Below are 16148 nucleotides of genomic sequence, written 5' to 3' on the forward strand. Positions count from 1 at the left end.
AACAGAGCTGGATGTGTTTACGGTACCGTTCACACAAACGTCTGTTGAAAAATCAACGTTTGTTGAAATTCCTCCTATTTCAGCCATAACAGATTCAGGACCCTTGGAGTTTTTCATCTCAGAGAGTGGGGAAGATTACTTGGATTTAAACGATACTTATTTGTACACTCGTGTGAAAATTACCAACGCTGATGGCACAAACATCCCTAATGGTGCGGATGTGGGCTTCACAAATTATCCAGGATGCACTCTTTTTTCACATGTGGACATAATGCTGGGAGACTGGCTTATAACCCAATCTTCAAACACATATCCATACAGGGGGATAATAGTGTCTACTTAATTATTCAAAAGACACACTGGACACACAGTTTAGTACAGGACTGTTTTGTAAAGATACCAGTAGCCACATGGATGTTGCAACTATAACAGGAGCCAATCAACACAGCAGAGCATACAACACACAAATGCTAAATATGCTATTGACAGAGTAGCTTTAAAGACTTTTTCTATTCCGGCTGGAACAAGAGTGTGCAATCAAGAAAAATAATTGTGTATGCTGACGGGCAGCCTTTCCCCGCCAAGCCTTTTCAACCCTATTTTCCAAGAGGACAATATGCAAGAGAATATCATCGGCTAATACAAACCACTGGACGACATTTAAAAGACAGATCGTCGGCCATACACGTCAAGATTTTGGTGCAGGCTACAGCTTATTCTGTTTTAACTTGGAACCCGACGAGGGTTGCTCGGGAAATGTATCTTTGATTAAAACGGGTAATGTGCGGAAGTGCTGGAAGCGCGTTGTAGAACACCGCTGCCACGCACTGTTACTCTTGTATGTTATGCTGTTTTTGATTCGGTAATTGAAATATCAAACAAAAGACAGGTACTTCTTGATTATTACTAAAGCAGGACTATGAACGCTATAGAATTAACAAGCTTAGTTAAAAAAATAAATGTTAACGACACAGATTTTCTGGGGGTTTTAGCATGCGATATGCTCCCTGAGCGCGAGCTATGTAAATTTCCCGCCATGTTCATTGTAAACACACATCCCTCACACAAGCCTGGTGAACACTGGTTAGCTATTTATATTACAAAGCGTAACCAAGGGTATTTCTTTGATAGTTACGGCCATTCTCCAGATTTTTACAAATTTAATTTAAAATAAACAAACAACTTTTTAATTAAAAACTGTGTGAATATATCCTTTTCTAGAAAGCAGGTCCAAAATGATCTTACAACTACCTGTGGGCATAATTGTATTTTTTTTATGCTCTGGTAATTAAATTGTATGGGACTAATCTTGTTTGTAACGATGCTATGGTTTGACAATTTGTGAATACAATCAAACCCAATGTATGTAAAGATTATGATTTTACATGGTTACAATGTCAATCATCATATTGAAAATAAAAACATCAAAGACATTTATTGTATTAATGTAACGTTTTATTTCACAATAGAAATATATGCCTATACAAGAAAAACTTAAGTGGAAATCAAACAAACAAGGGTTCATACACCACCAACAACAACAGCCACAAAACATTTGAACGATACCCTTACAAGAAAAAATATAATACAAATCAAACAAAGGTTTCACACAAGCAACAACATTGTAAAAAAATATACTTGCAAGAAAAACTAAAATCAAACAATGTTTCATACTCCAACAATAAACATTTGAAAAATACTTACAAGAAAATTATAATGAAAGTCAAACAAGGTTTCATGCACCAGCAACAGAAAAAAACTATAATGAAAAAATATCCATGAATATCAAAAATGTAACCACATGTGATCATCCAAAGGGGGAGAGCGGGGTGGTTTTTTTTTTATTATAAGGGGTGCTAAACCGTGGAGAGTCAATTAAAAATGATCTCTTTTTTCTAGCGTCAGATTCTACAGGCGTCAACATACTTGTCTCACTATCTGTACCAATACCTTCTTTTTGCTCTGCAGTGGCACGACGAACATGTGTGTTAGGAATGGCAGACAAAGGCACATTTAGACGAGCCAATATTTAAAAAAAAAAAAAACATCCCAACCTGTGGGTCTTGACACTTCTGAAACATTATGTAGGCCGGTGACACCCTTCACTAAATCATACAAGTGTGGGTCTCTAACAATACGATTGTTAATAATAATCTCACCGTGATCATTCAACGATACTACATTTTTCTGTTTAGATAGGGCGCCCAAAATGCATTCAGCATTTCTTTTACTTCTTTTAGGCAAGTGTCTTAAAACCTCTGATAGGACATGGTCACTATTAGTATTTTCACCAATAACAGCATCAACAATGGGGGTTGCTGTGTTAATAGCATCACTGTCGGGTAAAGATAAAGTCACTACACCTTTTTCACACTCCCCTTGCTTTAATAAAGAGAGGTAACGCTGCAAAATGTGGGCATATTTTTTTCATGCCGGACATGTTGAGCACATCTGTCATAGGTCTGTCGAGTTCGTTTTGTGCAGTCTGTCTAACAGAACTAGGGTCTTGCTGCTGAGACTGTTTTAAAAGATCCGGCTGGTGTTGAGGTACCATTTGGTGTTTCTTTCCCCTGTTCAGTAGGCCTGAAATGAATGGTATCGCTCCTAGTAAGGGCAATAAAAATCCACCCTAATGGTTGATTGTCTTTTTCTTTTGTGCTGCCTTAACCCTTTTGTTGGCGACGAGCTTGACAACAGATCTCTTACTTTTTAACTGTCTGTATTGCTTATCTGTCAAAGGGAGGTTACCTTTTAACACATTAAGAGCCATTTCACACAGAGCACTAATAAAGTCTGTGTTAGCATTACACACAATAACTCTACGCATGCTTGGTTTTATATAACAACTCCAGCAGAGCCAGATTTTTCTGCATTCGTAGTGACATGTTAAACCCCTTTGATGTTTTTTAGGAATATACACAACCGGTTGTTCTGATAGTAAATTTGTTCCGAGTCTCAAATAATCGGGTGTTGTCACTTTATAATCAATAAAAAGATAGCCATAGGAGGGGTTGGTGGCGTCATTAAAAGCCTCTAAAAATATTTAGTGTTACCCATTAAACATTTGTATACCCAGTAAAATAATCTGGTATTTATCTCTCGGATTTTTAAACAATACAAGATAATTGGTGTTTAATAATAGTGCGACTAGCTTTTCCTTGGATAAAAAGATTTTGTACTAAATACAACTCAGATTTCTATGGTGAACATATTTGGTAAAAACATTTTGCACTTCAATATTTTTAGTTGCATCATTCATTAAATTGTCGATAATTAAGAGGTTGGTTTTGTCAGGGGGTAGTAATGCATCATCACACAAAGATTCTGGTAACCCATTTACAAAATTAATATTACATGTTTTAAGGAGTTGATTATACAAAGGTTGCCAGCAGGAGTAAATGTACACCATATTGTCAATAGGTTGTGAAATAAGGCAGAGAGGTATAATCAGAGAAAACCCGACGCTTACTGTACACCACCTTGACCTTCTTAATAACTGTTGCTTTTTAAGATGGAACCGCTTTTTATCACGTTTGATGGTTTCAGCTTTAGTCATCAAGTGTACCCCTGTGTTTTGATCAGCAACAAACGCCTGAACAAGACCCTTTAGGGAGTTGTGTCTAACAGCCAATGAATTTTTGGCATTTAGTGTGACACCTTTGCAGGTATGGTCCGATGCTCTGCTCACCCCCATTGAGGGCGTGTTTTAAGGCTACTCTTTCTCTGTGGGCTACGTAATTTAACCATTGCATAGACAAGTCTTGAATACGTCTTGTTTTGTCTGGTGTATGCTCCTTCATATGTAAGTGCCAGTGTGTTTGGTGGAAGAAAGAGCGTTTTGTACACTCCCATGCAGCTAGATGCCAATGGCATACGGGTCAAGCTGTGTGCATGTAAGAAATGTGTCACGATATATTGTGCATGCCTTGCGCAACACCTCAACATCATTGAAACAGTAGTGGCTAATTTCTGCCTGAAAATCAAATGTTTTTTCGCAGACTGTGTCATACCATTTCATAAAGGTGATTTTTTTCACGGTCACACATGGTGTCATACCCATAAAAGGCAGGCTCTGGATATTTACCAACGTAATACTTGTTCTCCCGTGTGTTAAATTTGTGAGGAAAAAAAAACCTTTCTCTAGACCCTGAAAGCCCATGGCAGCGGGGGTTTTTGACGCATGGGTAAAAAGCTAAACGAGTCTATCCACTGTTGTCTGTATGATTTGTCATACATCAGAATGACTCTACCTCTCATTGTCACCGGGGGGGGGATACCCTGCTTCACCATATATTCAAGAAGAATATAGTTGTCGAAACCTGATGCATTGTGTGCGATAAATGTGTATCCTCCATATTTGGGTTGTCTGTATCGTTTTACAAATGTGTCGACACATTTTAATGTACTAAAACCAAACTGGTTTCCCTCCATGTCCATCGCGCACACATAGTTTGCCTCATGTTTGCCGTTATGATACCTGGGGCCTCATTTATAAAACTGTGCGTAGGACCGACGTCAAAATTGGCGTATGCACGAAACACAGAAAGTGCTGAAATCATGCCGAAATCAGAGAGAAAGGCCAAGGAACGTAATTTTACCCAGTGTGAGGTGGAAGTACTTGTCGGGGAGGAGGAAGGCTTTATTGTTTGGTGTTCTAGAGTGGCAGCATGTGGCGGATAATGTCAGTGCTGTTGCCTCAGAAGGTCGGAGTGTGACCGAGGTGAAAAAAAAGTGGTCAGACATTAAAGTAGACGCAAAAAAGCGCCTGGCGTCACAGGCAGAGCGTCTGTACCACGGGCGGGGGAACGGGCCAACCGGAGCTCACCCCGCTGGATGAAAAACTGGCGGGGATCATCGGGGAATCCCTCCTGAGTGGAGAGGTGACGGAGGTGGAGGGGGACACCGACGCAGGTGTCGTGCAATGTAGGTATCTCCGACAGAAAGTTTTGCTGCGGAGGCGGAGAAACAGTGGTGCGCTTCCTTTCACCCAAGTAAATTAAAACAATTGTATTGTTTAATGATTTATTTTATGTATTCTTCACATACTACTCTATAACCTCTGGCAAAGATATGGGGGAAACACATTATTTCAGACTGTCTGCCATAATTTGTATCCCCCCATATTTTTGGCTAGAATAGAAGAAAGCTGTTCATAAAGAGGTTATAGAGTACTATGTGAAGTATGCATAAAATGAATAATTAAACAATGCAATTGTTTTAATTTACTTGGGTGAAAGCAAGCGCACCACTGTTTCTCCGCCTCCGCGGTCGCGGCCAACATCTGTCGCCAGAAACCCGAGTGTTGTGAGCACTTGGAGCGGGACTGGCATGGCGTGGTTTCTGCGGGTGCTCCTCTCTAAGGCTGGGCCCAATTCCGCACACAGATCCAAGAGGACAGCTCGTGGGAGTTGGAAACGGCTCATCAGCCACTCATCACTGTTGGCCAGTGGATCTAGCTCGTCACAGAAGTTCCGCTCCCTCCGTATCTTTCCGTTTGACACATCCTCTAACAGTGCCAAATCAGCCATTGTGCGGCATGATGCATTGTGAGTACCTGCCTTTATATGCCCATCGATTAGGTATCTGCTACACGAGTGAGAATTACCCTGATATCAGCATAAACATAATTTGCCCTACTGTTGTGTTACTATTGTCCTAAATCATATGTTTCCCGTGCACTCCAGGGAGTTTGTTTGTTTGTTCATTGTAGATTTTTTTTTTTTTTTTATCAATTTCTTTCAAATAAACTGTTCATATATGAGAGGTCATATAACTATTTATTTTACATGATCAGTTTTCACACAGTTTCTCCCGTTTCTTTTTCTGCCATCAGTGGCGCAGTTTCTCCTTACCCCAGGTATGTGCGTACGCATGGGTCAGAGTTGGCGTGGAGGACCGCACATTTTCCCGTCAAGTTCTCTTTTTATAAATCTCACGGTTTGCGTAGAGAGTGGCGTACGCCTTCTTTTGTGCGTACGCAACGTTTATAAATGAGGCCCCAAGTCTCAAAATCATACAGAATGTACTTTTGTTGTATTTTTCCGGGATTAGCAGGTTGAATAAAACACTCATGCTGTACCTCGTCTTATGCTTTATCTACACCACAATGTGGACACTTGGGAGGGGTGCATTCATGCTGCTTTTTTCCCTGCTTTGTGTATTTTTCCACATTTCTCACAGTATTTCAAAGCGGCGCATGGTGTTATTTTATGTTTTGACTCGGGCTGTTTGTGCTGATCGAAACAGTATTTGGATTTGCAAATACGTTTACAACCCACACATTTTATGGTGTTGGTAGGGTACATGTGACACTGTGTAAAACACACGTTACAGCGCACCTTGCAGTTGTGAAACATAACTGTCAGTTTTGTTACACAGGCTATGATAGACATGGTTGACGCCAAAAAATCCTGTCTGATTCTCAATTAAATAGTAATGGTCATTGTGAAGACACAACTAAACCGTCTGTGGATGTGGTGTGTTTGTTTGAAAGCACTATGCGCTTACGCCCTGTGCCATGATGAAACACTATGATTTTCACGTTCATGTGTTTCTCAAATTTAGTTATGTCTTAAAAGACAAATCTTGTCAGTATGCTCAAAGTTCAGAGAGCTGTGTAGTTGTTTGGACTATGCTGTTTTTTGAGCCTCGTTCATAGTTGCGTTAATATAATGTGCTAGACACAGAGAGAAACACAGCTTGTTGTTGGTGGCTATGTTGATGGGGTTGTACAAAAAAAACACCCTTTTCAGATAGAATTTCATCATACAATGTGTTACCCAGTTTTAAACGACGGCCGCCGCCACTGATTCTACCATTAGCTAGGGATACTATAAATTCCAAATTGTCGTCAGACATGGAATCATCATTACTCTGTAATGCCTGTGCTACTTGTTCAATGAATGATTCTGTGCTGTATTCATTGTTTGAGTTTAAAATCGCCTGAACATCATTCATGAGAGAAGGTCCTCAACACAACGTTTAACACACCGTCTGGTGGGGAAATCTCTAATGCACGTTCAATGACACCCGAAAGACTCTCTCTAATCCTGCCCGGTACCTCATCAATTTGACTCGCGTCAATGTTTCTAAAAACGAGACTTTGACGTAGTTCTGCAGCATTAAATAAGGGAATGTCTCTGATATGAACGTCACCATCCGAGGAAGCTGATGATTCGATATCATTTGACGACAGACCTGCACCATGATGCAACGCATTTTGATTGCTGACAAGGGGGGCGATACGCACAACACTAGATTCAACACTATGGGGAGCAACAGCAGTCTCAACACCAATAGCACCAGCTGCAGCAACAGCAGCAGCATCAGCAGAAGCATTATCAGACAGGTGTGCAAAGACATCTGTCTGAGGGATGTTCAACGTCATTATTATTATTATTATTAGACCAGGCAGCGAAACTATCAAGATTAGTATTTAGCCCTCTAAATCTCTGCTTTAGATTTCCCACATCTGCCAAAGCTTCAGCTGCCCCCATCATTGATGCTGACATTTGCGGGGTTAAGTGATCTGATGAGATCTCCATTCTTGGTATTTTTTTTAGGCTGTGACATGTTTGTAGTAGCACTCCTTACAAGAAAAACACTGTGGCATCAAATCCTCCCCTTGTGGGCTAATTTCTCCACTGCAGCACCTAGATACCCCACTGCTGTGACCACATCTTTGGAATACATTTCCACATGTTTTGAAAGTTCAGCTAGTGTCACCCGTGTTTGCTTCAGCTCTTTCGACATTAAATTAATTCAGTGCTCCACTCATTCAAAATCTGTTTGGACAGGTTCTACTGCTTCTGCATTTGGCTCATAATTACTATTCATACATAGATCAAACAACTCATTTAGTAACAGGGGTGTATCATAAAACAAAGCCGGTGTTTGTAAGACGCTCTCAATCCTCATACAAGTGGGTATAGTCGGCACCTCGCTAACTTGTAGAATTGGTTCTGGTGGTTGGGGAGGCAAATTGAGTGAATCCCCATGTGCTAATATGGGATACACGCTACTCTGATCACACACTAGACCCCCCAGCGTATCATGTTGAAGCAGGTTACCATGTATCGGCGTCGACGTTAGGTTTCTTGGCTGCTTGTCTGGAGCTTGTATTTCCAGGGGAGACACTTTCCTGTGCCTGCTGTATCCTCTTGGCCTCTCTGTGAAGAACCTTGGTTGGAAGCTTGTCCTCTTTAGTTCCCCTCATAGATCCAGTCTCTTTAAGCCATTTCGAAGATGTGGGCTGTTCCCTCATCTTCTCACCTGGTGGTACGAATAAAAGATTTAAAAAAAAAAAAAAAATATATATATATATATATATATATATATATATATATATATATATATATATAAATAAACACCATGCAAAAACACAATACATTTTTGAATAATATATACATACCATAAATCCCTTGGATCATCTAACTTCTTTTTTTCTTTATACCCTCCTTTATTAGTTTCTAAAGAAACCGCTCTGCGTTTTTGTGCTATTTCTTTAAGAAGGGAGAAAAATCACATTACTATGGTATAACAATCTGATTAAATAAATGGTTTTTTTTTTTTTTTTTAATGAAGAAAACCAAACCTTTCGTGTTAACAGATCACTGTCGTTTCTGTTTAACCGCCACAAAGTCGTCAGCATCATCATTGTCGAAGCTAAACCAGAGCGGTGGCGGTTGAGCCTCCACAGTTTTGCCTGGCCTAGGCCTTGACAAACGTTTTTTTCCTCGTTCTTAAAGAAAGGGTGAAAAAAAATAAAACTTGCATTATTTAAGATGTAAGAATATTTGAAAATGAGGAAGATCATACCTTTCACATTAACAGGGCGAGGCTTTTTGTCTCCAAATGTCCGCAGATTGTCATCGACGTTTTAACCTTAATAAAGTCTTTAAGAAAAATGTTTTTTTTTTATCATATTTTACAAAAATATAGCCCATGAGACCACTAACACATGGTTTTATCAATAATAAAGAAAAAGGCTCTTACCCGAGTATGCAGCCATGAGGGTTTTCTGTTTCAGTCGACTGTGGTGAAGAAAGACCTTCGTTCAACAAGATCGGCGTTGGCAAGACATGTGCTCCTGGGTGCTAGCTTTTTATGTTACTTTCTTCATTGTCCCCTCCCTCTCCATGGGATGTGTCCTGTTTTATTTAATTAAATTTAAAGTCACTTAAGGTTATCTGTAAATAGACCATTTAAAAGAAAATAAAGACTCTTACAAAGTCCGTCGAAACTCTTTTTAAAGAAACTTTCCAATCATGCACACAGTCAAACACTGTTTATCTGAAACATTTGAATGTGAATTCACAAGGGGGTTGTGTTTCAAAAGGCCTCATCATACTCATGCGCACACAAACGTGAGTGCTCCTTACTCTCTCTCTTAAGATGAGAAGCAGAAGTCTTGACTTGTTTAGGGGTTGTAGTAAGAGGGAGGATAGAAAATAAAAAGTATAATATACGTGAATCAATAAGATTAAAGAAGTATTAAAGCTTATTTTCTTAAATTATCTCTCACATATCCTGTCCGTAAATGTGGCTCATCTCACACACCACTCCTGACTTCCTTTCTGGCCAGTCCAGCAACCCTTGACCTGACCAGTATGACTCAGTATGACTCACCAAACGTTGCCTCTGTCCAACCAGCAGTCCAACTCCAGCAGTCCACAATGAGAAACCCTATACATAGTTTCAAACGTTGCTTTTTTTATGCATAATTAATTAGGTATATTTTAAATAGATATGTGCGCCCACTAGTGGCAGATATGTGAATGTACTCATATAGACTATATACTACTCCTGGATTTAATTATCTGTAATGTAATTCTGTCAAATAATGGATTTTTTCATGAGTTAGTAAGTTTTGAGTTTGGTGAATGTTATGTGCCTATAATTACATTTTTATAGCTAGGTGTTAAAGTTGTGGTTTTCTTTAATTTTAGGTACATTTTACCTGACTTGATTTCTGGGCCAGTCTTTCGAAGCGATTTGACACCTTTGCATAAAAGGGTCCTCTTCCATGACGTCCAAGGTTACCTGTCACAGAATCACAAACCTTAACAATAAGAAAACAAGCTAAAAATAAATGTCAACATGAAAAAGAGTTTGTTTACCGACCCAGTAGTAGGCCTGACCACAGGGCAGCCTGAGGCAGAAAGTACTTCTGAATGTTCGGTATGAAGTTTGGGCAAAAGTAGACATTTTGCCCTCTGTCTTTGTCCAATGCTGGCTGCTGGATTACCGTCTTAAAGTGGTTTTCAAACGGTGTTGGGCCCAAATCATTCTGCAAGTGACAATCACATTCATATAATTTCTGTACATTTTGTTGTACTTTGTGGTAATAAACCACATGCAATTTACAAGATTATATTTCTGTGATCCATGCAATTGTGCATTTCTTAATTTCATTGACTACCCTCTTAGAAATAAAAGTGCTAAGTAGAACCATATAAGGTTCTTCGGCTTGTCCTCATAGGAGAACCCCTTTTTTATTTGTAGTGTTACCAAGAACCCTTTATTCAGGAAAGAGGTTTTAAAGGGTTCTCTTGATCAAAATGGTTCTCACTGGAACCATTAGTGTTACCAAGAAACCTTGAAAAACCCATTCGAAGCAAATGGTTCTAGGTAGAACTTCAGCCCTTGTCGAAGAACACTTTTGTAACCCTTATTTCTAAGAGTTTAACGTGACAATATATGAAAATATGCAGACATCTCTCACACAGGAATTAGCTTGAATCATTAAAGAAGTCCATTCAACATGTATTTAGGCATAAATAACAAAGGAAATTCCTGCAAGCATACTGAAAAACACAAACATACACTACTTCATCAAGCTGTTTCATAGTAGCCTGAGTCATCAGCCCGAAGACCTGCATGCACATAACATAGTGTGTTGCAGCACTATGAGGAAGAATTACACATACATTAGTTATTTTTATGCCACTGCATTGTAATATATCAAATATTATTCAGTCAAAGCCCGTACTCACTGTCTTTTGCAGAGGTCCTTAGCGTTTTTCATGACATGGCTGAGGCACATGTGTAGGATAGGAAGTGCAAATGCTCCTTTCCTTGTCCTGTCACGTCATAGTATTACGATAACATTTCATTCACATTTAGGCCACAAAGGTTGTGAGCAATTGACTGCATCAGAACTGTGGAGCCGTCACACATGCACGAGTGGCCTTTTGCAAATTTTGGGGCCATGTAATTTGACACAGTCTGTGATGAAGGAGCCAAGAAAGTAGGATACAGACGCAGTGGTGTGGTCATATGCAGCAACAGGGAAGTTCGTAGATATAAAAAGGTGCACTCTCCCCTTTTGCCCTTTTAACGATGCTACCAGTGGCATCTAGGTAGACAATGTCCTCCTTTGACCTTTGCTGGAATAACTGAATAGTTTTCTTAGACCACAGCATAACACCTTTAGGCTGCAGGATGAGCTTCTGGATCAACTGGTCATCAGTGTCTTTGTTGTCTGACAGGAGTTGTAGACTAATCATGTCACGGTCATGCCACCTTAGTTTTTTCCTTTCACTCCATGAAAAAGTCTTCATTACTCCAGTAGCTGGCACCTCATCTCTGCAACCAGATTGCACAACAGTCTCGTCAAGCTTGTTTAAATTTTGCAAATAGACACTTCTTGGGAGTTTTGAGGTCAAAGTGTCGGCAATTGGTTGTCTTTCTTTGCCTCTTATTGGCCTGCATCTCAACTGTTGTGTCGGATAACGCATTATGCAGTCAGAGAAGTATAATGTGGCCTTTAAAAAATATTTCGTGCAGCCGGAGAGACTCTCCAACAGGCTCACCGGCGACGTAGAGGGGTCTCCGTAACCTATGTAGAGCACTTTGCGCAGGAGTATAAATTGGGCTTAAGTCCCTGGGTGCCAAGAGCTGCCATCATTACCTTTCTTTGGCTGGATCCATGTTTGACCAGTACGTTCTGTTAGGAAGGCAGAACACAGCTGGACCCAAATGCACGAGACCGGAGGCATGGCGGAATATTTAAGATTAAGATTTTTATACTATTAAAATCAAAACAAAAAATAGGAACACTTAGTCCTCCGAGAAGGAAATAACATAAAGCATAGCACTAAAGGCTAGATAATCAAAAATAAAGAAACAAACTTAAATTAACAGAAATACAGGAATACTTAGTCTTTTAAAAAACACAAAAAGTAGCTCATGAGCTAGAAGATCAAAAATAGTGAGACAGACTTGGATAAGGTTTCCACTTGCAGCATAAACAACGTACTGGCACAAGAGAAAGTGACTGGGGACACTATATAGGGAAGGGGGAATCAAGGGCAGGTGTGAGTGATTTCTTAAGGATCACCAGGTGAAGTGCATGAGGGAATTAGGGGAGATGTGTCAAGGTCGGTGAGGTGACAGGAAGACATAAACATTATCAAAATAAAAGGGGAAGTGAGAATTAAATTCAACACCAAAAAGGTGACATGAACTTAACGTGACTCTAAACCAGGGGTGTCAAACAACCGGCCCACCAGGGGGTCCAGTCCGGCCCACCGGATAAATTTGCAATATGAAAAAAATGTATGTGCAGTTCCTATGTTGTCCGCTAGGGGCGCACTGTTATAGTCAGAGTAGACAACATTGCCACAGAACTAACAGCAGAGGGCATCTGGGTCTGTAAATGCCATTTTGTCCTATCATTATTGGAATCTTACCTGCTTTTCTTTTGACCCTGACACCCTCATCAGCGAAATGTCTTAAACTGTTAAGGCTGTGGAATGCTCTCCCTGAGCATCTGAGAGCGCCACAGTCTGAACATTCTTTTAAACAAGGACTGAAAACACATTTATTTATCTGAGCGTTCTGGTTTTTTTTTTTACCTGGAAAACTGTTAATTTTTTCCTCAACTTTCTGCCAGGTTTCTTTGGATTGTTATTTTATGGATTTATGTTTTTTTTTTTTTTGTTTTTTTATAAATAAAATGTATTATTATTATTAGCTTCGGGTGTGGCACTTAAAATGTTAATGACAGGCTGTTCTGCACAATAATGACAATAATTATACATTTAAATTGTATAATGCATGCACTGTTACAACATTCTTCACAATTAAAAAAATGCAGGAATTAAATGAAACCCATAACATGAAGACATAATTTGAAGCACTCAGCTGGAGCACGAGAATATGGATCGGTGCAAAGATATCCTCCTGTTTTCCTTGTCATTCCTGAGAATTCCTTTAATACCACACAAGTATTGTTTAATAACGGCAACATTTAATTTAAAGGTTTCCTTAGCAGGTGCATTTCAGGGAGTACGTCAGTCAAGCAGGTATTTGTTGTAAGTCCATTTGTGCCAACTAATTTAGCAAAATTATAAAATTGGTTGTACCACACTAGCTATTATGCTGTATATTATTGTTTATTTTCATGCCAAATGAAGTGCCAGATATCATATCCATGGTTCTGTGGCTGTCACTTAATAACTCCACCTCTTTCACAAGAACGCGCGTCTGGCCCGATAGAAAACTTCAAGGTTAACTGAGCCAGCTGATAACCAGCTTGGTGATACAGGTTATTCTTGACGCTAAACATTGTGTCATGTGAAGCCGATGCTCTAATATAACCTGGCTATGCAGTTGAAGCTGCTTCGTAGTCAGGGCGAACTCGTCTGATTGTGTTTTTGTTACAACAACATGGCAGTCCGCCGTGTCCGCCGTGTCCGCCTGACCAGTCAGCGTCGCGCTGCGCTTAGCTTGGAGGAAACGAGCGTGCGCGTTCACGACTGGTTGTGCTGTCACGAGCCTTATCAGAGCCGTGGAGAGGAGGCTGGAGAATTAGAGCGGACATCAATAATACACGACATCTTATTTAACGCGTTAAGTGCGTGAGAGACAGGGAAAGACACGTATTTCGTATCGCTACCCGATCGTTACGACTCTCAACCGAGTTATTCCGGTTAACCGGTGATGTATCCCAGCATTTGAACATTATTGCTAGCCAGCTAGCCAGCTAGCTGTTGAGCTAGCTCTACATTGCGTGACTCATAGTAAGTCAACGTTAAATTCCTGGGCGTTATTTCTATTAACATACATGACCGCATTCACTAGAGAGACATCCTAACATATCGCGGGTTTTACGTCAGCCAGACGCTGTCAGTGTCGTGTGCAACGCATCTGTCCCAACCAGATAGGGATTGAATGAAATAACGTTAGCTTGCCACAGGCAGCGGAAACGAGCCAGTTAGCAGGGATAACGTTAATTTATCCCACTACTGTTGGTTGATCCACCGCCGTCCAGCTAATCTAGCACATGCTGTCCGAGCTCGCCACATTCAGACAGTACAGTTAGTAGTAGCAAACGAGCTCTTCCTGTGAAGCCCTGACCGCTACCAAACGTCAAGTTATTCATCTACCACTCAGTGCAGGCTGACGGGCTAAGCAGCGGCAGGTCGTTTTCACGGATAAGGCCGGAGTGAGTTCAGAAAGCAGCAAACATGCCGGCGGTCTCGAAAGGAGATGGAATGCGTGGATTAGCGGTTTTCATCTCAGACATCAGAAACTGTAAGTGTCATTTTCTTTCGTTCTTCCTGCAAATGTGTGACATGTAATTCTTGTGTGTCTGTGTGTGTGTGTGTCTGTGTGTGTGTGTGTCTGTGTGTCTGTGTGTGTGTGTGTGTGTGTGTGTGTGTGGGGGGGGGGGGGGGGGGGGGTGTTGAAGTAGTACTAGGCGCTCACATATAACAGGTATTACTTTCACCTGTCACTTTACACTGAGTGATGTTAATGTTTGTAGCACCTAGAGCTCTAATGTTTTTCAGTGTTGGCTCTCACCTTTGGTCAAACTGAAATCACAATCATCTGTTCGACATTTGTCATCCAGATGTCCAAACTAATGTGAGGAATGGGGTTTTATTTGGTCCATCTGAAATCATTACTATTTCATCATTCATTTGAAGTCCACTGCATGACATGCTATTTTTATAGATTTTTTTTCAGTGAATACATTGTTAAATGTAGGATTGATATGAAGAGAAAGAGAAAAGACAGTAAAGGAAAGAGAAGAAGAATGTATCAAGATTGTTGACAAATATATCTGTGCAAACCTCAAAAAACGTCAGTTTCCCTCAATGTCTGTTTTGCAAGGGTAATGTTGATTTACACCATAATGTAATAATTTATCCAAATCCGTCATTTCATTTTTTTGTTATACTGCTCACAAACAGGCAGACACACAATCTATGCTTAAAACAACCTTCCTGTTGAAAGTAGTGAATGGACATAAACCACTAACTCAAATAAAGGTTAAATATGCAATTTTTGCGTGCAACAAGTTGTTGCAGTTGAGCCGGCATGTCATACCAAAACAAAAGTTATTGTGACAGCTAATGCCAGTTAGCAATCATGCCTATTCTGGTAGGTCACCTAGTAAACTATATCACCTTTGCTGTTTTTTTTTGTGTGGCGAGTTTACATACAAAGTCAATGTACTGATGTGAATAAACATGGTGTGTTTTTGCATCAGTCACTCCATTAGCTCAAACTGAAACATTTTAAACATGCAAAAACATGAAAACCAATCGGCCTTGAGAATCTATGACGTGATGTCACATGTATCCGTGGCCAGCCAGGCTCTGCTTGGAATAGTCAGCGAGGAAGTCGGTGTACAGCAGGGGTCTCCAACCTTTTTTCTTCTCAGAGCTACTTTGACAAAATGAAAATGGCAGAGAGCTACTCATTTTTTACCTTTATCCTCATAGCTTTCAACCCAAACAAACTGAAAAGGCTTATTTTGCCTGAACGTTTTATAAAATGTTGATGTACACAACAGAGTTTATGTGAGAAAATATTTTTGACATAGATGTGGCCGGAAAATTCCGGCCATGAATATTTAATGCTGGACATACAGTCCAGACGGAAATGGCATGAATTTATTTTTGCTGTTTTCAAACGGCATAGTTTCAGGAAATATAAAATATATCAGGACTGCAAGTTGTGCTGTAACGTTACACCAAAAAACATAGAAGGCATTGTGAACATTAACAAAACAAATTTAGCGAATTTCTGTCTCCCTTATTTCTGTCGTGCCAAACTTATGGTGACGATCTTCCCCAGCTTCGCCCCAGTCGATTTCCCCAAAATCCCTCGGCCTTGTAACAAAAAACTGGCCCAGA

General features: G+C 40.1%; 1 protein-coding gene across 3 annotated transcripts in view; it reads left to right on the top strand.

Moving 5' to 3' along the window:
- The first annotated feature begins 14247 nt into the window (after nucleotides 1-14247).
- ap2a1 (adaptor related protein complex 2 subunit alpha 1) overlaps nucleotides 14248-16148 on the top strand; it is a 37649-nt gene continuing 35748 nt past the window's right edge. For all 3 annotated transcript variants that reach the window (XM_083897158.1, XM_083897159.1, XM_083897160.1), the window contains exon 1: nucleotides 14248-14538. In XM_083897158.1, coding sequence (XP_083753284.1) covers nucleotides 14472-14538 — 67 coding nt within the window. In that variant the 5' untranslated portion in view covers nucleotides 14248-14471. The remainder of the gene's footprint in view (nucleotides 14539-16148) is intronic.

Source organism: Microchirus variegatus (genome assembly GCF_963457635.1).
Source record: "Microchirus variegatus genome assembly, chromosome: 10".
NCBI lineage: Eukaryota > Metazoa > Chordata > Actinopteri > Pleuronectiformes > Soleidae > Microchirus > Microchirus variegatus.